Source organism: Orcinus orca, chromosome 3, assembly GCF_937001465.1.
Source record: "Orcinus orca chromosome 3, mOrcOrc1.1, whole genome shotgun sequence".
Lineage (NCBI taxonomy): Eukaryota > Metazoa > Chordata > Mammalia > Artiodactyla > Delphinidae > Orcinus > Orcinus orca.
The window spans coordinates 3,353,861-3,375,244 of record NC_064561.1 but is presented as its reverse complement, the minus strand read 5'-3'; the positions used below and the strand labels follow the sequence as shown (position 1 = coordinate 3,375,244).

Genomic DNA, 21,384 nt, shown 5'->3' with positions numbered 1-21,384 from the left:
GCCCACGTCACACAGCGAGGCCTGCCCCCAACACCCACGCCCTGTGTACATCGACGACAACAGACAGCCCTCAGCATCCCTCCTGGTACTTTTGGAAAGGCCTTGCTCACTGCCCCTGTCAGCCCTGCAGGGCCTGGAGCACCGTCAGAACCAAATTCATATTCGCTGCTCACGGTGACCCTATGGCTTAAAACCCTCTGTCCCTGGACGGCCCCTTGACAACTGCAAACCAGTCATGCTAGAAAACCAAGCCAATAAAAGCAACTTTTTTTTTTCATTAAAAAAACCCTTTATAGTCATTTCATGTCCGTTGGAAATCACAGAAATTAGGCAGAAAAAAAACCCAGGGGGACAAATACGAACAACACAGCGTCTCCCCAACAGTTCTCTGTTCCCTGGGTGCCGGGAAGGAGCCAGGCAGGCCTCGGGGCAGCTGCGAGTGGCGGCGGGGCCCGGCCACGGGCCACCCGGCTCAGCTGTCCTCGTCGTCCAGGGACTCCGAGTCCACCCGCAGCCTCTCTCGCTCCTGCCGCTCCTTCCCGGGCCCGTCCAGGTCGGGGCCCTCCCGCGCGCTGCTGGTGGAGGACAGCACGGGCGGGCAGGGGTGAGCAGGCCCCTCGCCGTCTGTCTCCTTCCTTCCACCTACAGAGACCAACAGCCCTCGCCCCCAACCTCCCCCTGCCTGCCTGCAGCCCCGGCTCCCGTGGCGGGTGTCAGGAGGGAGCCACCCTCCGAGGGCTCAGGCCCAGGCCAGCCGGCCCCGAGCCCCGAGCTCCCTCCGAGGGGCCTGGGGGTCAGTCAGCGTGCGGGAGACTGATGTCCCTCGGGCCTTACCCAACTGGGAGCAGCTCAGACACCGGGCTGCCTTCTCCGGAAGTCGCCCCTGCGGCCCCAGCGACACTTACTCGTTGTGTGATGGCTCTTCAGAGGAGCCGCCCCCTGGCCCCTCCTCTGAGTTCTGTCCTTCCTCCGGCTCCTTGTCCTCCATGCTCTCCCCCTTCTGGGACGTCGCCTCGCCATTCACAGGGGCCGAGAGATCTGTGGGGAGAGAAGCTCGTGGGACGCTGTGGGGCAACCTGCCTGCAGAGAGCGAGCAGCGTGCGAGCACTCGCCTGTGCACCTGAATTCACCCGCACCCCCGAGCCACCGGACACGCGGGGTCCGCGGCTGCGTGGGGCTCTTCCTCCAGCCGGCCCCTGGCCCGTCCACACGGCCTGGAGATGGGAGGGGCCGGTAAACGAATGGCTGTGGGCAACACCGGGGAAAAGCCTGCCACGGCCGTGTCCAAACAGACGTAAGGAGAGACGCCCCCTCTGTGCTCTCCCCCGGGCAGCCTCGGCTTCGGCTAAGCCCTCTCGGTGCTGGTCTTAAGGGCTGCTCCAAACATCTCTCACCAGGACCGCATGACCCCAGCAGGAAGGAACGCTCTCCTGTCCCCGCAGCCACTGTCCCCACCACAGACGCCCTTGCTCCTCTCAGCCCACCTGTGGCCCTCCCCTCCCAGACCTCTGCGACCGCCCGTCCCAGAAACGCTCGCGCACCTGGCCACACACACACAGCCTCCCCTGCTACTTGGCTCTGAGGGTCTGGATGGAGCCTATGAGCAGCACAGGGGCGTGTGGCCCAGACACCAGCTGCCTTGGGGACACAGCCAGCCTGCGCAGCGAGTGCCGACAGATGGCGCCACCTGGGCAGTCTGCTCGGCGCCCCTCCCGCCAGCTCCTCACCAGTGCTCGCCTCGTCCTCCGCCCTCTCCGCAGGGGCCTCCTCTCCGGCCAGTATCTCCTCGGCCTTCTCCGGCCCAGTTCTGGTCGCCTTCTGGATGGCCTCGATCTTTGGTCCCAGGACCCGAGACTTGAGCCGGGCGTAGACCTCCGCAGCTTTCTCCATCACCTCCTTGTTGGCCTTGTAGCGGCGGATCTGGCCCACCAAGAGGCCTGGCTCAGGGGGCGCAGCCTCCTCACCCCCCGCCCGAGACCTTCCCCCATCACCGCACCCCGCAGCGCCTCCCGTGTGCACGGCTTCCTCCTCGCTGACCACAGGCAGCCGTGGCCGGAAGCCCAGTGCCCCGAGCAGACCCGCAGCCCCACCACCAGCCCCTTCAACCCCTGGGCTCCCGCCGCACCTTCTTCAACGTGGCCACCACGTCCGTGTTCTTCTGGAGGATCTGTGAGGTCACCTGCAGGGTCCCTAGTTCCTCTAACGCGTTCAGACACCTCTTCACATCCTGCAGGGCAGCGAGGGCAGCGAGGAGGGTCAGCGCCTAGCTGCGGGGGTTCTAGGGGGCCCAAGAGGGCAGAGAAGGACACCCTGGGCTGAGCAACAGGGAGCCCCGGGGACAGTGGTGAAGCACCCAGAACTCGAGGGGTCTTGGGGCCTCGTGTGGCACCACCTGGTGGGAACGCAGAGCACTGCACCCAGGAGGCCAAGCTGGGCCCTTATCTGGTGGGCGCCCACGTGAACAAGGACCCTGCCCTGGCGTGCGGCCTGGCTTTGCCTCAGCGTCCCCAGACGTCTAAGGGAGCTCGAGCGATGAGGGGGCAGGGGAACTGAGACATGAGCTCTGCACCCCGAGGAAGGTCTCACCGGATTGTCAACCTTCAGGGCGAACTTGATCTCGCTGTGCAGCTTCTGAAGCTTCTCCTCCACGGAAGGTTCTGTGGCCAAGAGAGAAGGCAGCGCCCAGGCCTGAGCGGGGTCCCTGGTGATGGGAGCCGGCTCCTCCAGGGCCGTCCCTCCTCCCATTCGGCGACCTCAGGCTGCAACCAGGGCTGGGCAGCTGGCCCCTCACCTTTCTTCTTCTCAGCCTTCCGGTCTGGTGGGAACCCTTCCGACCGCTTCCGGGTCCGTTCCATCTTCGCGGGCCTGTGGAGAGTCGCGCCCTTAGAAGGCCCCTGACCAATGTCCCCACTGAGGGCCGGGGGCCTGTGGGGGGACCCATGGCCGCTGCAGAAGGAAACCATCAGGAGGCCCGGGAGGCTGGGAGGAGGAGGCTCAAGGCCCGCCTGACCTGGTCTAGGGCAGCACCCGAGGGAACCCAAGACATAACCCTTCCTCTAGGAAGTAAATAATGTGAAAGCCCAGAATTTTTTTTTTTTTTTTAAACAGGCGGTTAAGGGCGAGTGGCTAGTTACGCAGACCCCAGCACATGAGTTACTCTGACATGATGCTGGGACACGGCAGCTGGCGTGTCACCGAGCCTTCGAGTCTACATCCTGCTCGGCAGCCTGGCTGCCATATTCCCATGGGGCAGGTTCGTTCACTGATGGCTGGGATTCCACATAGAAAGTGGGCAGGGAGATGGGCTCTGTGCTCCCACCTCAGTGGGCCTTGGACTTTAAAAAGCCTGAGAACCACTGGTCTGGGGACAGTCTCGCCCCCTGAGCACTGGCGACACGGGGGCCGGGTCATCCTCTGTGGGGCTCCATCCTGGGCACTGTGGGGAGAGGGGCAGCCTCCCTGGCTCCACCCACTGGATCCCAGGAACCGCCCCCACGTGACCACCACAGATGTCCCAGGACACTGCCCGGTGTCCCCTGGGAGCAGGGTCACCCTGGGGGGAGAGGCCTGCTCTGGGGAAGGACCACAGACCTTGGCAGTGACTCCTGCATAACCTGATGGGGCCCCAAGAACCAGACACTTCAACTGGATTCAGTCTCGAAGACTGAATTTAGAAGCTGGGGCCCTCCCTTGAGATGTGGGGACCCCCAGGGGGCTATGGGAGGAGTGGCAGTGCGGGAACGGACCTGGCCCGGGGCTTCTCCTCGGGGCGCCCTCTCTTCTCCTTCTGGCTGGGTCTCCGCGCGGGCTCTGTGCTTTGCAGGTGCAACTTCTTCGCTGATTTCTTCACCTGTAGCAACCAGAGAAAGGGAGGGGCTGGAGCGGCAGGCGGCGTGGGGCTGCCCCAGCCAGACCCCTGAGCTGTTCCCTTAGAGACACAGTGTGACATTCCCTGCTATCACCTTCGCCTGATGGGAGCTGATAGCCTGGGCAGGATGGATCCCGTGTCCAGTCCATCCCCGGGCAGCAGCTTCTCAGGGTCTGAAAGGATCACCCAACAGTGGGGCAGCCCCACTGCATTCCTCTTGCCAAGCAACACACCTCCTGTGCCAGGGAACTTGGTCCCCCTTTTGTGACAAAATGGAGAGCAGTGGAGAGAGAACAGGGCATTGTTCGGCTCCCCCACCCCTATCGAGTGGGATCCTGGGCTCAGACCAGAAGGCGATGGGCCCGGGGGGCTCGGATTCCTGGACTCAGGCTGGCCTGTGAGAGCCAGGAGGACAGAGAGCTGACGCCCTGTGGTCACACACGGTGCCAAGGGTCACCACCAACATGCACCAGAGGCCGAACTGCTCCCATGCTTACCCCACAAGCCGTTCCCCCGCAGCAGCCAGAGGGCACCTGTGAGCACCCACCCCTCCTCTGCCCACAGCCCTCCAGGGTCCCACCTACCTCCCTTGGGGTAACAGCCCAAGTCCTCCACAAGGCCCTGTACGACCTACCCCTTCCCCTCCCTGCCCTCCCCTCCTCCCTCTCGCTCACTCTGCTCCAGACACACGGGCCTCCTGGCTGTTCCTCCAACACACCAGGCACGGTCCTGCCCCAGGGCCTTTGCACGGGCCGTGCGCTCGGCCAGGAATGCCTCTCCCCAAGATACCTTCTCACTTCATTCAGATCCTTACTTAAGGTCGGCTGCCCGCCTGAAGCCTCTGAGATCTGCCCTCTTTGCGATGGAAACCCTCTCGCCCCCGCAGCTCACACCCCGCCCTGGCTTCCATCTCCTTGGCACCACACACCATCCTCAGGTGGTCCGCTGCCTGTCCCCCTCCCTCAAGTGTCAGCTCCTTAACAGCGGGCTCTCTGTGTCTCCCTGACCGCTTGGCGCCCCGCACACAACGGCTGCTGCACGGACACCGCCGGACGCACCTCTCTGTCCAGCTCGGCCTCGGGCTCCGAGTCGGAGGAGGACTGGGGGCCCCGGCTCCGGCCCTTCCGGCCGCGCTTCTTGACGGGCTCGTCATCGTCCTTGAGCTCGTCGCCGCTGCTGCCGGCGCTGCCCGCACGCGCCGCCTCCCCGCGCTCCCGCCCGCGCCGCCGCTCCTTCTCCTCCTTCTCGCGCTCACGCAGCCGCCGCAGCTCCTCCTCCTGCTCCCTGCGCCGCCGCGCCTCCAGCTCGCGCCGCCGCTCCTCGTCCCGGCGCTTCCACTCACTGATGCGGTCCACCTCGTCGCTGTCGCTGAGGGTGCGGGCCAGTTAGGGCTCCCGTCCCGGCCTGCCCGCGCCCCCGCCCCGAGGGCCCCGCACCCACCTGTCGCTGCTCGAGGTGGTCGGTGGCCGCTCAGCCTTCGGTTTCCGCCCACGGGGCTTGGGGGGAGGCTTCTCGGCTATGGAAGAGCGGGGGCGGGGTGGCCTCTCCCGCGTCTCTCGGTGGGCGTTCCCCCCCCACCGCCAGGCCAGGCGCAGGCCCAGGGCAGCACCCCCCAGCCGGCCTACCTGGCTTCCTGCCCCGAGGAGGCTTCTTCACGGACGCGTCCGAGTCGGAGGAGGACGAGCAGGAGGAGGAGGACGCCGACCTCGCCACGGCCGCAGGCTCAGCCTTGGCCCCGTCCGATTCTGCTTTGGAGTCCGAGTCGGAGGCTGACGGCGCCTTCTGGGGGAGGCCCGGGGAGGTGAGAGCAGCCAGGGCGAGGGCAGCCCCAGGCGTGCCTGCAGCGCCCCACCCCGCCCAAACCCACAGCCCTTCGTCTGGCCCAGAACCCCGGACACACACACACACCCCACACTCACACGCTCATGCACACATACTTGTGTACACACAATACACACAACACACTTGTACACGCTCATACATGCCTGCCTGCGCACAACACACACACACACACGCACATACATCACACTTGCACACGGGTGCGCGCACGCGTGCATTCTCTCTCTCATGGGGCCCCTCAGAGTGCTTTGCCCCCCTCCGATGCCAGCATCCCGTTTTCCAAACCGGCCTCTAAGGCCCTCTCGGGGGCAGCAGCGGCCTCCTGCTCCGGGGAGGTGCTCCGTGCACACGGCGCTTGGAAACCATGGGCCAAAGCCATGAGTGAAGGTGGAGGCGGATGTCAGCGGGCCCCGGGGTCTCCCTGGGGCCTACAGCCTCCCCTCCTCCAAAACGGACTGACCCCGACCTCAGACGGTGGCTGGTGACCGTGGGGAAATGCTTGAGGAGCTTCCACCGGCCGGTGTGTGGGAACAAAATAAAACACCCGTACCTTTTTCTTCCGTCCTGGAAGGGGACCCCGCCGTGGGGCCCGGACCACGGCTTTCTTCTCGGGGGTGAAGTCCTGGGCAGAGAGAAGGGAGCTGGACGTGCTGCCCACCGGCCGGCCACCCCTCGCCCCCCCCCGCCCCCCCACCCTGTGCATCCCTCCCCCTGGGCGCCTGCCCAGGGTCCGGCTAGCTGCTCACCTGGTCACTGGTCTTCTCTGACTCGGAGGAGCTTTCCGAGTTCTCCTCCTCGGATGGAGACATGCTGGCTTGATCCAGGTCACTGGAGGCCTTTCGAGCTCGTTTTGAGACCGACATCTGGAAGGGGAGCAGCCCGGACACATCAGCAACTGAGAAAGCCCATGTGCTCGAGAAACTTTGGGGGGAGGAGGGCAGGGACCCTTCTGAGAATCTGATAAAAACCAGGAATACTGATCCTAGAAGGCATGATGCTCAGTGAAAGAAGCCAGACACAGAAGGACAAGTACTTCGTGATCTCACTCACTCACAGGAGGTCCCTAGAGGGTCAGATCCACAGAGACAGGAAGTACATGGTGGGGGGAGGGGGAGGGGAGTCAGGGTTTCCTGGGGACAGAGTTTCAGTTTGGGAAGATGAGAAAGTTCTGGGGATGGATGGTAGGGATGGCTGCCCAACGGTGTGAATGTAAAATGCTACTGAACTGTGCGCTTAAAAATGGTTAAGATGATGAATTTCATGTTGTGTGTATTTTACTACAATTAAAAAAATAAAGAATACAAACCAGGGATCCTTCCCCCAGAAAAACACATACACATATGTTTTGTAACTAGATAGAGGTGGTGGTTGCACCACTTCTATTAAATGCCACTGAGTTGTACGTTTCAGAATGGTTAATTTTTTTATGTGAATTTCACCTCAATAAGAAAGATTTTTTAAACACACACACACACATACAATTCCAAATTAGGTTTCAGGGGTTCACAGACTCCCAGATGCTCACTCAAAGAAGCCAATTTAAGAAACTGTATAAAGGAAGGACTGAGGAGGCAAAGAGGACTGAGCTTTGGACACAGATCTCGGCCCACTGACGCCTGGTCCTCCCCGTCAGGGTGTGGGTTTAGGTACGATGCACCTCTGCCTCTGTCCCGTTACAGCCCAGACTCGCTGGTTCTCGTCACAAGCACTTACTGAGAGCATCTCACCTCCTCCGGGGCCTGACCAAGGCCAGGGTACGATGGGCTGCACTGTGTTCCCCCAAAACGCATACAATGAAGACCTGACCCCCAGGACCCCAGAATGTGACTATTTGGAGATGGGTCTTTGAAGAGATAATTAAAGTAAAATGAGATATTAGGGTGGCCTAATGGGGTCCTTATAAGAAGGACTTATATGACTGGGGTCCTTATAAGAAGACTTAATGGGATCCTTATAAGAAGACTTACATGACTGGGGTCCTTATAAGAAGAGGAGATTAGGACACAGAAATGCACAGAGGGAGACCACGTGAAGAGATGGTGGACACACAGAAAAACAGCGACAAAAGAACGTTAACTAGAGAGAGCACAAAGCTGACCCGGCAGAAAGCCATAGCCACACCCCCCAAAATGGGGAAAGGAACACCAATAGGTGTGTTCCCAGCTAGGGTGCTGGGTTACGAGGGAAGAGGTCGTCTAAATGCCTCCCTAGTGTGGGGGAAAGGTGTTGTAATAATGACATATTCATTTAACGCAAAGTTGGCCAAAAAACCCCAAAAAACAAAACCTGAATACATACCAACCTACAAGTAGTGGTTAATACCTAAGGGGTAGGATGGGGGGGGCATTTATTTTCAACATATTTCTGTCTAACTCCTTCAGTAACTGTAAACAGAAACAACAGGGACTTTTAAACGATGCCAGGGACTTCCCTCATGGTCCAGTGGCTAAGAATCTGCCTTCTAGCAACCTAAGTGTCCATTGACAGATGAATGGATAAAGAAGATGTGGCATATATATACAATGGAATAAGCCATGAAAAACAAAACTGAGTTATTTGTAGTGAAGTGGATGGCCCTAGAATCGGTCATACAGAGTGAAGTAAGTCAGAAAGAGAAAAACAAATACCGTACGCTAACATATATATGGAATCTAAAAAAAAAAAAAAAAAAAAGGTTCTGAAGAACCTAGGGGCAGGACAGGAATAAAGACACAGACGTAGAGAATGGACTTGAGGACACGGGGAGTGGGAAGGGTAAGCTGGGACGAAGTGAGGGAGTAGCATGGACTTATATACACACTACCAAATGTAAAACAGCTAGTGGGAAGCAGCCGCATAGCACAGGGAGATCAGCTCGGTGCTTTGTGACCACCTAGAGGGGTGGGATAAGGAGAGTGGGAGGGAGACGCAAGAGGGAGGGGATATGGGGATATACGTGTGCATATAGCTGATTCACTTTGTTATACAGCAGAAACTAACACAACATTGCAAAGCAATTATACTCCAATAAAGATGTTAAAGGAAAAAAGAAGAAGAAGAAAAAAAAGAATCCTCCTTCCAATGCAGGGGACGGGGGTGCAACCCCTGGTCGGGGAAGTAAGATGCCACACGCTGCGGGGCAACTAAGCCTGCACGCTCTAGAGCCGGCACACGCCACAACTAGAGAGCCCACGTGCTGCAACTACTGAACCCACGTGCCACAACTACAGAGAAGTCTGCATGCCACAACGAAGAGCCCGCGTGCCACAACTAAGACCCGACACAGCCAAATAAATAAATAAATAAATAAATAAAATATTAAAAAATAATCATAACGTTTAAGGACAAGGAAATGCTCATCTATTAGGTGGAAAACCAGCAAGACACATTACGTGCGTGATTGCCAATTCCATACTTTACATACCCACCCCGCCCGTGAGGCACACACAAGATCACAGAGAAACACATCAGGATGTTTCTAGTCCTTGGCGCAGAAACCCCCTCAGATAGTTCGGGCATTTTTCACCGGCTTCTTTATGCTTTTCACATCTTCTAACTTATCTACAATGAGCATGGCTTATTGTTATAAATGGAACCAAAAGCAAATGTTATTTTTAAAAATCATAAAAACAATGCCTTACTCTATCAAAAGAATTTGCTGCTAGGTCCCGGTCCTTTCATTCTGCACCCAAATATTTGGAAGCAGTCAAAACGCAGAGGAGAGGGGAAAAAAGGCAGGAAAGAGAATCTCTCCAAGAGAACTTAAAACTCACATCCACACAAAAACTTGTACACGAATGTTCACAGCAGCGTTATTTGTGATGGCCCCAAAGTGGAAACAACCCGAACGTCCATAAACAGATGACAGATAAACAAAGTGTGGTCGGGCCATACCCGGGAATATCGCTCAGCCATGAAAAGGAGAGAAGCCCTGACACTCGCTACCACATGGATGGACCCTGAGGACACGATGCTCAGTGACAGACGCCAGCACAGAAGGACACACAGTGTGTGATTCCACTGATGGGAAACGTCCAGAACAGACAAGTTCCACAGAGGCGGATTCCTGGGTACTAGGGAATGAGGGTGGGGATGTGGGGGGACTGCCAGTGAGGACGGGGTTTCTTTTTGGGGTGATGGAAAGTTCTAGAACTGACAGAGGGGATGCTGGCACAACTTTGTGAATGTACTAAAAACCGAAAGAAGGAAAGGCCGGAGAAGGAGAAGAGCAGACGGCCAGACAGAACCTGTGGAGGGAGCAGGGAGGGCCACAGCCCCCCACAGGCCGGCTGTGCCCGCCCCACACCCGCGCCCCTACCTTCAAGGCCACCGCCTTCCGCTTGAGGCCGCTGTTGTCACTGCTTTTGTCCGAGTCCGAGTCACTCTCCATCCTGTCGCTGGCGGCTGCAGCGGTCACGGCTGTGACCGCCATGACCCCCCGGTCCTCGTCGTCCTCACTGCCAACTGCTGGATCAGCTTCAGGTGCCTCGCTGTCGGAGGAGCTCACCGGCTGGGGGTGGGGACAGAGATAGCAGGTCACCACCAGGTGTGGCCCACAGGGCAGCAGCCACTGGCCGGGTCTCAAGTGTCAGGGTCTGGCCTGCTCGCTCTCCAAATGCAGGAACTGAGGCTCAGAGAGCTCCAAGGGGGACTTCCCTGGCGGTCCAGTGGTTAAGACACTGTGTTCCCAATGCAGGGGGCGTGGGTTCAATCCCTGGTGGGGGAACTAAGATCCCATACGCCGTGCGGCACGGCCAAACAATATTAAAAAACAAAACAAAACAGAAAGCTCTGAGGACTGATGCGGCAGGGCGAGATGGGCACGTGTGGGCTAGCCACTAGGATTCAAGCACTGCAGGATCTGAGGGCAGGCCCTGAGCCAGTGACTTAAGCCCCTGTGCACCTCATCCCCCATCTGAGCAATGGGGCCGACACCACTTTGGCCTCACAGGGCTGTGGCGAGGGTGAGACAGAAGTGGCATGTACTGAGGACAGTGCCCAGACTGGCAGGAGGTCCATCAAGGTTTGCTTTTTGTAAACATGATTATTATTGCAATTACTAATGAAGAGGAAAATGACCTAGGACAGGACCTCTGGGCGCGAACTTCCAGGCACTTCTGTTTCTGTTTTAGCCACAGTGCCTGCTCAGGCGCTAACAGCCGCAAACATAGCAGACGCGTAGATCGCACTTCTGTGCTAGCCGCGTGCCGGGCTCGTCTGCACACTCAGTTGCCGTCTGTGAGCAGCAGCCAGGTGCCAGGCACTGTGCTAGGGAGGTGGGAGCGCCCAGACGTGGCTCTGCCCCTGGGAGCTTACAATCTAGTGGGAGACTGACCACGGCCACGTGAGCAGACCAGAGTGAGGGGGTGTGGAGGAAAAGGAACCCTCCTACACTGTGGTGGTGGGGGAATGTAAAGTGGTTGCAGCCACCATGGAAAACAATATGGCGGTTCCTCAAAAAACTAAGAATAGAGCTACCACATGATCCAGCAATCCCACTCCTGGGCATATGTCCAGAGAAAACTATAATTCAAAAAGATCCACGCACCTCTATGTTCACAGCAGCACTAGTTACCATAACCAAGACACGGAAACAACCTAAATGTCCATCAACAGATGAATGGATAAAGAAGATGTGGTACGTATACACATTGGACTATTACTCAGCCGTAAAACAGAATGAAATAATGCCATCTGCAGCAACATGGATGGACCTAGAGATTATCATACGAAGCAAAGTAAGTCAGAAAGAGAAAGGCAAATACCATACAATATCACTTATATGTGGGATCTAAAATATGACACAGGGAATTCCCTGCTGGTCCAGTGGTTAAGACTCCATGCTTCCACTGCAGGGGGCATGGGTTCAATCCCTGGTTGGGGAACTAAGATCTGGCATGCCGTGTGGCACAGCCAAAAATTTAAAAAAAAAAAAAAAGGGTAAAAAGTGCCACACGAAGTAGGTGAAGCCCCAAACCTGAAACACTGAGAGAGAACCATCAGACTTTCAGGTGGATTTCCCTCACGCCTCTCCTCCGGGGCGTCACTTTTCTCTGGGGCACCCCTGGTGAGTGGAGAAGGGAAAGGACGTCCCCGGTTCTTCACGGGGGAAACAGCAGCTTGGAGTGTGAATGACTAAATGGAGGGTCCAGGACCCTGCTGATCATCTGCGGGAGGAACGGAGTCAGCCTCGTGGCAGTGAGAGCTAGCAGACACGAGGGATCATCTCTCTCCGTGTAACATGTGGGGAGCTGTCATTCTCACTCTGCAGACGAGGCAAAAGGCGGCGTGATGGAGCCAGATCACACGGCGACTAAGCGACAGAGCTGGGGTGCAAGCCAGCTCTGCTGGGCCCTGAAGCCTGGCCCACTGGACACAGCTACTTCCTGTTACAAACCCCAGCTTGTTTCTGCTAAGCGCTCAACCAACTGTGGCCGGATGTGCGCCTCGACAGCCGGGGAGGCGACTGGGACGAGTGGGCATGTTCCATAAGTGGGGAAACAAGGTCTCCGGGAAGGTAAGTGACTTGCCCCGCACTGTGCTTTGGGGATAAAGCCAGGAACTCTGCATCTCCTGGGCTCGGCCCATGAGACCTAACTACCTGCCAGCAAAAGTTTTGGGAAATCCGATCCCCATGGAGACGTCTGGAGGACGGGAACACTGGTGGCTCGGAGAGGAACCAGGAAATAAAGGCCAAGAGCCAGCTGACCTGCAACCATCCCGAGACCCACTGGTTGAGTGAGATGAGTGATGAGTGTTGGTCTCTTTCACTGTCTCTCTCTCTTTTTTTTTTTGGCCTCACGGTGCAGCATGCGGGATCTTAGTTCCCCGACCAGGGATTGAACCCGTGTCCCCTGCATTGGGAGTGCAGAGTCTTAACCCCTGGAGCCCCAGGGAAGCCCCCTCTCACTGTCTTAATGGGTCGGGAGGGTGACAGAGGTGGAAAGGGAAGGTCAGGCCCAGTCTGGCCCCCTCGGTCCCCAACACCTTGCACCCCTGTGGCGGGTGCCTGATGTGCACTGGCTCACCGTGTTCCCCCAACAGCCCCGTGAGAGCTTGTCGTACCCTGAGCCTCTGTTTTAGATGAGGAAACTGAGGCTCCGAGAGGTGACGTCAATCAAACCCCAAAGAACACGGTGAACAGGAGGAAGAGCCAGGCCTCGTACCCAGGTCCACGCATCCACACAGCAGGGCTCTTACCCCAGGATCCATGTGTAGAGGTCCTTCTCCGTGCCCACCTGCCCCTCCAGGACCCCACCTGGCTTGTACCGACCAGAAAAGAACTTCAGCCTGGGAGACGGGAGGCCTGGATTTTAGTTCCAGCTCAGCTCGAACCAGCTACTGGGACAGGTCCCTTTACCTCCTCTATCAGGTCATGAGGATGTATCAACTGGGATCCTTCTAGGTCAATCCTTCTCAATAAGGGATGATTCTCTCCCCGAGGGGGCATTTAGCAATGTCTAGAGACATTCAAATTTTCAAGATGCGGGGGGGGGGGGGTCTTGGCATCGAGTGGGTGGGGCCAGGGATGGTGCTCAACAGCCCACAGGGCCTAGGACGCCCCACGGAGAGGGAGAGAAGTTGAAAAACCCTGGTCCAGGTCTCTGAGGCCTCACGTTCTAGCTGGGTCCTTCCCGGCAATCAAGCGAACACTCCGGGCCTCAGCGTGCTCAGCTGTAAGACGGAAAAGATTCCACCTACCCAGCCCATCTTGGGATTACTGGATATAGCTGGAACCGCACTGAGATACCGTTTTTCCACCTCCTGGCTTGGCAGGCCCTGCCGTACGCTCCTGGTGGGAGCACAGTGAGCTAAGGCTGTCAAAAAGAATGAAGCTGTTCTCTGCACAGACGAGGGAGACCAACTGGGGGAATAAAGCCAAGTGGAGCATTACACGCTTCAAAAAAGCAAGCTATGTAGGGTTTTACGTGAACAAAGAATCTTGGAAGGACACACAAGGAACTGGTAGCTAGGGCTACCTTGAGAGGAAACTTAAACAGAACGGCCGCGAGGCAGGGCTGATCCCTCACCGTACGCCCTTTTGTACTTTTCAGTCTTGTACCAGGAGTCTGTACTCCCACTCGAAACGTAAAACTAAAGTAAAACCTTATAGGATGAAAAGACAGACTGCCTGGGCACCCTCCAAGTGGTGCTTCCAAAAGCCTGCTGTGGACTGGCTCCATCAGAAGCGTCTAGATAACTCGGGGGATGAACCACCTCAAGGTGCCCAGGCCTCAGCCCTAAACTACCACACCTAAACCTCTCGGGGTGGGGCCCAGGGATCTGCATTTTTAAGCCAGTGTTCTTTTGGAGGCACAGATGGGTCAGAGAACCAAACAGCAGTAATATGCTCTCACACCTATACCTACTTCTCAACCTGGGGAGTCTGTATGGGGCGGGTTTAATGTCAAGGTTACACCTTTTTTTTTTTTTTTTTTGCAGTACGCGGGCCTCTCACTGTTGTGGCCTCTCCCGTTGCGGAGCACAGGCTCGTGATGCGCAGGCTCAGCGGCCATGGCTCACGGGCCCAGCCGCTCCGCGGCATGTGGGATCTTCCTGGACCGGGGCACGAACCCGTGTCCCCTGCATCGGCAGGCGGACTCTCAACCACTGCGCCACCAGGGAAGCCCCAAGGTTACACCATTTTTGAGTTTCATTTCCTTGAGGGCAGGCATCTACGTGGTGCTTCACAGGCTGAGGGTGAGTAATAAACATTAAATGGTGTGATGATTCACCTGGAGGCAATAAGCTTAGGATGAGACTAACCAGCACTTGAGCTGGGGCCAGAATACGGTCTCATGAAACTCAGCTACCTTCAGCAACTTCCGATCCGTTTACCCAAGTAGGGAATGTGCAAAGCCTGGAGAGACGGTGGGGACCAAAGCAGGGGGAACGTCCATCTCCCAGACCCACCACGGGAGGTAAAAGACCACACACATGAAACGTGGGCCTGGACCCCTGAGAAGAGGCTGCCAAACCCTCAGCACTGGAGAGAGCTCTCGAACGGACCCCAGGTTCTAGATCGTGAGCTCCCAGAAGGCAAGAGGCGTGTCTGCATCACCTAGGATTCCTGGTCCCTAGTGCAGCACATGGCATGCGTGCGGCCGGGGTCTACACAGGAGTGTTTGCCTGGTCGATGGGTAGATGGAAGGCACAGGAGAGGCACACCCAGACCATCTTGAGACCCCGAGTTCTCAAGCAGGACCAGATGCTACAAAACTACTCGGTCCTTCTCTCACACAAACCAGACCCTCTCCGACTCCCGCTTCCCTGCCCACAGACCACATGGCAAGTCCGTTTCTTCCCTAACAGCAGAGCTCCGAGCCCTGCAGTCAATTCGCCAGGTCTCCCGGCCCACCTGGAGCCCACCCCTGCTGAGGCCAGGCTACTCCACCTCCCCGCGACTCCCTTGTCTGCACCTCGCCCCAAAACACCCAGAGCAAGGCACCCCTCTGCCATCCTTCCTCAGCTTTCCACGGCTTTTTTACGAATTTAACTTCAACTTCTCTAAATTCCCTCTTTTCCCTGATTGTTTCCAGACACTGATTTGCCACTGAGAATGTCATCTCTGTGACTCTTAGCACTCTTTCCCACCTGAGCAAGAGCTCTCACGTTCTACTACCTACAGCCTTTTTCTGAGTTTGAAATCTGGCAGTAATGGGGGAAGGAAAGGGTGTTACTGAAAGGAAAAAAATTTTTCTCCTTAGAAAACAAAAGGTTTCTTAGGAGCTCTAACGATGCCGTTTCACATTCAGGCTAATCCTAGAGCAGTGGGTCTCACCAGGGGGGATCCTGCACCCCTCCACCCGACACTCGGCAATGTCTGCAGACGTGTTTGGTTGTCACAACTGGGTAAAGAAGGAGCTCCTAGCATCGAGTGGGTGGGACCAGGGATGCTGCTCTAACCCCGACAGTGCCCAGGACTGCCCTCACGGAGAATGATGAGGCCCCAAACAACAGCGGCGCCCAGCGGGAGGAGCCCTGTCCCAGAGGCCTCTCCTTTCTCTGTGGGACAAGCTAAGACCACCTCTGGTCCCCAGCATGCTCGAGTGCCTGCTTGACCTGGGCTCCGCAGACCCCCGCCAGCCTCCCACCCCCGGCACCGACTCACCAGAGGAGCACTGTAGCTGGCATGGGGGTTGTTCTGGATCTCCCACAGGCCCTCATTGAAGCCTTTCCTCTTGTTGGGTTTCCCGTACTTATCTTTACATTTGTCGTAGGGAAACAGGTCCTTGGGTCCCAGGAAGGCTCTGGAGAAAAGAACCACGGGCCGAGCCCAGGTGAGCCAGGCCACCCCGGGAGGCAAAAGCTGGGAAAAATCCACCCCCAGCGGGGGACACTTACGTTTCGTGGGTACCAAAGAAGAAGATGGGGTACTTGTTGGGCGGGGGCTTCACAGCACCGTCGGCGATGTCATCGATCTGCAGTGAGAGGCCAGTCAGGGGGTGGCTGGGGGTTGGGGGACAGCTTCACCCACTGACCCAGGAAGTGACCAGGAAAACAGCCAAGTTATTTGGGGGAAAGCACGCTGGGAGGAGGGGAGCCTTCAACAGAGGAAGACGCATCACCTTCCAATTAGGCATCTGCCTTCTTCTGTGCAACGTGCCCCCCCCCAATTGCATACCTGTCCGCTCCCCCCAGGGTGCTCTCTCTCCCCCCAAGGTAGTTATTTCACCTGGGCAAAGCCAAATACGGTCCTCTGAGCAGCCAGGGGCTGGGGCCAAGCCCAGCTTCCGTGAACTCCCAGGACCCTCCCACGGGACCCCCTCCCGCAAAGAGGCAATCGGTGATCAGTCTACCAGAGGCTGCAGCTGGCAGCTCCAAGGATGCAGAGGGTGGGGGGTGGGCTGCAGGAGACAGGCCCCGAGCATCCAGGAAGTCCCACCCTCTCCCTATAGGCCCATGGGCTCCAGCAGCTGTCAGTCATCTCCCCACAGGAGGCTAGCAGCCCCTTCCCTTCCAATCAGGTGCTTGGAAGCATTCTGGGCTTAAGAGAGCCAGCTGGAGGGGGGCGCGGAGGAGAGGGAGAAACTGGTACTCTGGGAGGAAGGGAAGTGCCCGTAAAGTTTTATCACTCTGGTGCTTCCAAGAAAGTAAGCCCGAGCAAATCAGGTTAGGGTGGGTTCTCTGGTCCCCATTAATTCCTTCCCGTCCTCTTCAAAGCCTGGGAGCTGCTGGAACCTTCCCTGCCCCCCTCACCCAGCTTCCTTCCTCAGTTCTCTGGGCTACTTTTCAAAGTCCTTGGGCCCTGGGCCCCAAACACCCATCCCAAGCATCCCGCTCCTGCACAGACGCATCCCCAAACTCCATCACCCTGAGGACCAGCCTGCCATGCCTTCCAGGCCCGCTTCTGCTCTGACCTCACCCAGGCCCCGCCTCTGAGCCTGAGGCACAGACATCTCAGCGGCAGCACCTGTTAAGGACCACGCTCAGGGCTGCCTAGTTAGCAGTCCCTGAGCCCACTCCTGGCATCCTGTGGCGGCCTCTCTGCAACCAAACGCCCAGCTCTGTGTGATGCCCTCCTGCTTACTTCCACCCAGAGGGAGGGGGGGTCTGGCAGGGAACGAGGATGAAATCTCCAGGCACCCCACAATACTGCCCAGGCAACTCCTGAGCTCCTTGTGTTCCAGCCGAGCCTTCAGCTTCATGCTTCTACTGCCTCCCCCTCCAAATTCCTTCAGTCCTAACATGCATATTCCACCAACCTCAGTCCTGGGGCGACTTAGACCTGGGGATGGCAACAACCTCCTGGTCCCTCCTCCACACTGGCCTGCCCCACAGACAGTGCCTGAAACTCCACTCTGCAGTTCTGAGACTCACGCTCAAGACTCCCTTCAGAACTGGACCCCTCGAATCATCTGGGTCCTCTGGATCCCAGCTTCCTCCAGAGGGGATCCCTAAAGTCCCCTGGGCCCAGCCCCCTCCCTCAGGGGCTCTCTCTTTCCAGCTTGAGTCCCCGTGGCTGGCCTCTGATTCAAGCATGCCTCCACCCACCCCAAGCCCTCCCTCCACCCTGTGCCCCCACCAGCTTCCTCCACCAGAGTCTGGCGGGGGAGTCCTGGGGGACGGGCGGCACCAGTCCCCAGGGTCCCCCCAAACAAGTCTTATTCCAATCTCCGGTCTCTGATGCCCCATATTTTCAGATCCAGTCCCCTCAGCTCCAGCGACCTTGTGAACACAGCACCCAGCCCTATTTCCAGCCCTGGTCCTGCTGAGCACCTCTCAACCTTGACCCTCAACCATTCTCCCTTACTGGAGCCCTTATCCCTAGGCCCCCTTCATACGTGGCTGAGGACCCCCAGCCCCTCAGAACTTGGCTTCTTGTTGCCCCCCATAAAGAGGTCCTTCAGCCTGGAGAACCTCCTTCCCATTCGTTTGAACCCTCTTCTCAAATACCAGATTCCTCAGCTCCCCTCACACCCACCAAACTCCTTCCGATTTGAACCCTGGCTCCTCAGGCCCCAGGTCCCTCAACCCCATACCTCTCGGCTCTGGGACCCCCAGAGCGGATCCCCCAGGCTCGGGGCCCCCCGCATCTCCAGCGCGCGGGTTGCTCAGGCCCGGGACCTCTCCTGGCCCAGGTTCCTGCACAATCCCCGCGCGAGGGTTCCTCAGGCCGGGGACCGCCAGACCCCCAGGCACGCGAGTCCCCCAGGCCCGGGTCCCCCCAGACCCCCGGCGCGCGGGTTCCTCGGGCCCGGAGTCCCCCAGACCCCGGGAGCGCGGGTCCCTCAGGCCCGGGGCCCCTACTGCCCCACCCCACCCCCAACCCCCCGTCGCCTGGCCCATCTCCCTCGCGGCCTCACCCGGGCCGGCCAGTGCGGGTAGCCCTTCATCTTGGCGAACACCAAGTCCCCGGGCTTGAAGGCGTGCGGCATGCTGGCGGCGGGAGACCCAGGCCGCGGGAAGCGGCAGCGGCACGGGCAGCGGCGGCGGCGGCGGCGGCGGCGGCGGCAGCAGCGGCGGCAAGGGGAGGCGAAGCCGGGGGCGGGAACAGGGCGCCGAGGGGGCGGGGGCGACGGCCTAGGTAGCGGGTCGGAGCGTGTTTATTGGCCTGCCCCTCGCAGGAAGTCCCGCCTTCAGGCCGTCACGGGAGGGCGACGCCGTCGCTCAAGACCACGTGCGGGGATAGAGGAGCAGGGGGACCAATGAGAAGAGGGGTTGGAGCAGAGCAAGTTAACGGGATTGGATAACGGGTAGAGCCAAGGGGGCGTGACCCAGAAGCCTAATGGGAGGGGACGGAGGTTAAGGGAGGTGAAAGAGGAAAGGTAGGAGGAGAGAAACAGGCGCTCTGGGAGAGAAGAGGCAGGCAGCCAGGCTCCTTCGGGGCCGGGCTTAGGGTAGAGGGGCGGGCCATAGAACGCCACAGGAGGAGGGGCCTTAAGTAGGAAACATGCTATTGGATTACCACAGGAAAGAAGGCCCAATCACTGTAGGGGGCGCGTCATTGATAGCCTCCCGCTCCCGTGAGGAGGGGCATAATATAGAGCTGAAGGGCATTGGGTACCACGAGAGGAGCGGCTCAAGGTAGAGAACTGGCATTAGCTACCACAGGAGGAAAGGCTTAAGCGGCTGTCCGCCATTGGATATCGCAAGAGACAAGGTTCAACTCAAAATAGGGACGCGCCGTTGCCTGCTCGAGGGGGCGGGGCTTAGGGGTAGGGACTGGTCATGTGGGGGTCTGAGGATAAACAGCCAAAAAATTCACAAAACACTTATTTCTTCACTCACGACAAGTTTATTGAGCACCATATGCCAGAGCCACAAAATACCCAATATACATACTAATTCAGTCGAGAAAAATGTATTGAGCACTGCCTGGCCAAGTTATGTAACCTCTGCCTCAGTCTCCCAACCTGTAAAACGGGACTCATAATGGTACAGATCTTATAGGGGAGTAAGGATTAAATGACATCACCGCCCCTAAGGCGCTGGAAACTGTGCCTGGCAGCAGGAAATACTGGAAGTACTTAGGTGCTGTTACTCCGGCTCCTGAAGTATCCAACGTCTAGCAGGGCAAAGAAATGTTAATTTCTTTGTAATTAAGACCCAGGGAAGGAACTCTGAGTAAAATAGGATGCTTAAGAAAGAGCTGAATTGGGCTTCCCCGGTGGCGCAGTGGTTAAGAATCCGCCTGCCAATACAGGGGGCACGGGTTCGAGCCGTGGTCCGCGAAGATCCCACATGCAGCGGAGCAAATAAGCCTGGGCTGCACAACTACTGAGCCAGCATGCCACAACTACTGAAGCCCGTGTGCCTAGAGCCCATGCTCCGCAACAAGAGAAGGCACTGCAGTGAGAAGCCCATGCAGCGCAACGTAGAGTAGCAACAAAGATCCAACGCAGCCAGAAATAATAAATAAATAAAATAAATAAATTTATTTAAAAAAGAAGAAGAAAGAGCTGAATAAAACAACAAGGTCCTACTTTATAGCACGGGGAAGTATATTCAACATCCTGTGATGAACCATAACGGAAAAGAACATAAAAAATAATGTATGTATATGTATAACTGAATCACTTTGTTGTACAGCAGAAATTAACACAACATTGTCAATCAACTATACTTCAATTTTTTAAAAAAAGGAAAAAGAAAAAAAAAAAAGCTGAGTAATGCCAGAGACTTCGTCTATCATGGGGGAACAGAAGTATTTTCTGGAGGAGATAGTAGTTTAACCAGAGAGTTCAAAGATGACTAGAAATAGGTCCAGGTAGAGAGGTGGGCCCTGGGAGGGCATTTAGGGCAGAGCGGATAGCAAAAGGGTCCGTTAAGGACCTATCATATGCCTTGTGAATATCAGTAACACGCTTGGGTTTTATTTTAACTTCTTGGGGAAAAAAAACCTGGAGGGATTGGATCACAGGGTACAGCGATAATACTTTAATCTCAAGAAACATCCTTATGCATGTGAAATACATCTCAAAAAGGCAGGGGTTTTTTTACAAAGTTAAACAAAGACTTACCATATGAACCAGTAATTCCAACTCTATGTGTCTACCCAAGAGAAATGAAAACAAACATCCACACCAAAACTTATACAACTAATAGTCATAACAGCATTATTCACAAAAACCAAAAAGGGGAAATAACCCAAATGGCCATCTATGGATAAATGGATAAACCAAATGTGGTATATCCTGATGATGAATTTTACTGCTGACTCTTCAGCAAGTGAAAGAAACGAAGGATCGATACACACTACAACAGGGATTAACTTCCAAAACATTATACTCGGTGAAAAAAGCCAGACATAAGATCACATACTCTATGATTCCAACATCATATGACATTTGATAGAATGTCCCAAAAAGGTAAAATTTTCAAGACAGAAAGTAGATCAGTATTTGCTTTGAGCTGAAGGTAGGAATCTAGAGTGACTTCAAAGGAGTATGAGGTTTCTTTAGGTGATGGAAAATCACCCTATGTTCTAAAACTAGATTGTGGTGATGGTCCTAGAGCTCTGTAAATATATAGTAAAATTCATTGAATTGTACACTTAAAAAAGGTGAATTTTAGGGTATGTAAATGATATATCTATAAAGCTGTTTTTAAAAAGATTCCTGGGGCTTCCCTGATGGCTCAGTGGTTAAGAATCCGCCTGCCAATGAAGGGGACATGGGTTCGAGCCCTAGTCCGGGAAGATCGCACATGCCGCGGAGCAACTAAGCCCGTGCGCCACAATTACTGAGCCTGTGCTC

At 56.6% G+C, this 21,384-nt stretch overlaps 1 protein-coding gene across 4 annotated transcripts; it reads right to left on the bottom strand.

The window, feature by feature from the left end:
* Window positions 1-257: 257 nt before the first annotated feature.
* On the bottom strand, window positions 258-18,672 carry HDGFL2 (HDGF like 2). 4 transcript variants are annotated; one of them, XM_012535793.3, is made up of 16 exons: window positions 18,493-18,670; window positions 16,031-16,107; window positions 15,798-15,936; window positions 10,005-10,196; window positions 6,454-6,570; window positions 6,258-6,329; window positions 5,494-5,650; window positions 5,309-5,384; window positions 4,927-5,236; window positions 3,747-3,850; window positions 2,792-2,865; window positions 2,587-2,657; window positions 2,126-2,227; window positions 1,728-1,920; window positions 906-1,038; window positions 258-572 (listed from the first exon to the last, which is right to left on the bottom strand). In XM_012535793.3, the coding sequence occupies exons 1-16, from the start codon at window positions 18,562-18,564 to the stop codon at window positions 473-475; spliced, it is 1,989 nt and encodes a 662-aa protein (XP_012391247.1). In that variant the 5' UTR covers window positions 18,565-18,670; the 3' UTR covers window positions 258-472. The 4 variants fall into 4 exon arrangements, with proteins under 4 accessions (XP_012391247.1, XP_033256719.1, XP_004277273.1 ...); XM_033400828.2 differs by having other exon boundaries at window positions 258-575; window positions 5,494-5,647; XM_004277225.4 differs by having other exon boundaries at window positions 258-575; window positions 18,493-18,669.
* Between the last annotated feature and the right edge of the window lie 2,712 nt (window positions 18,673-21,384).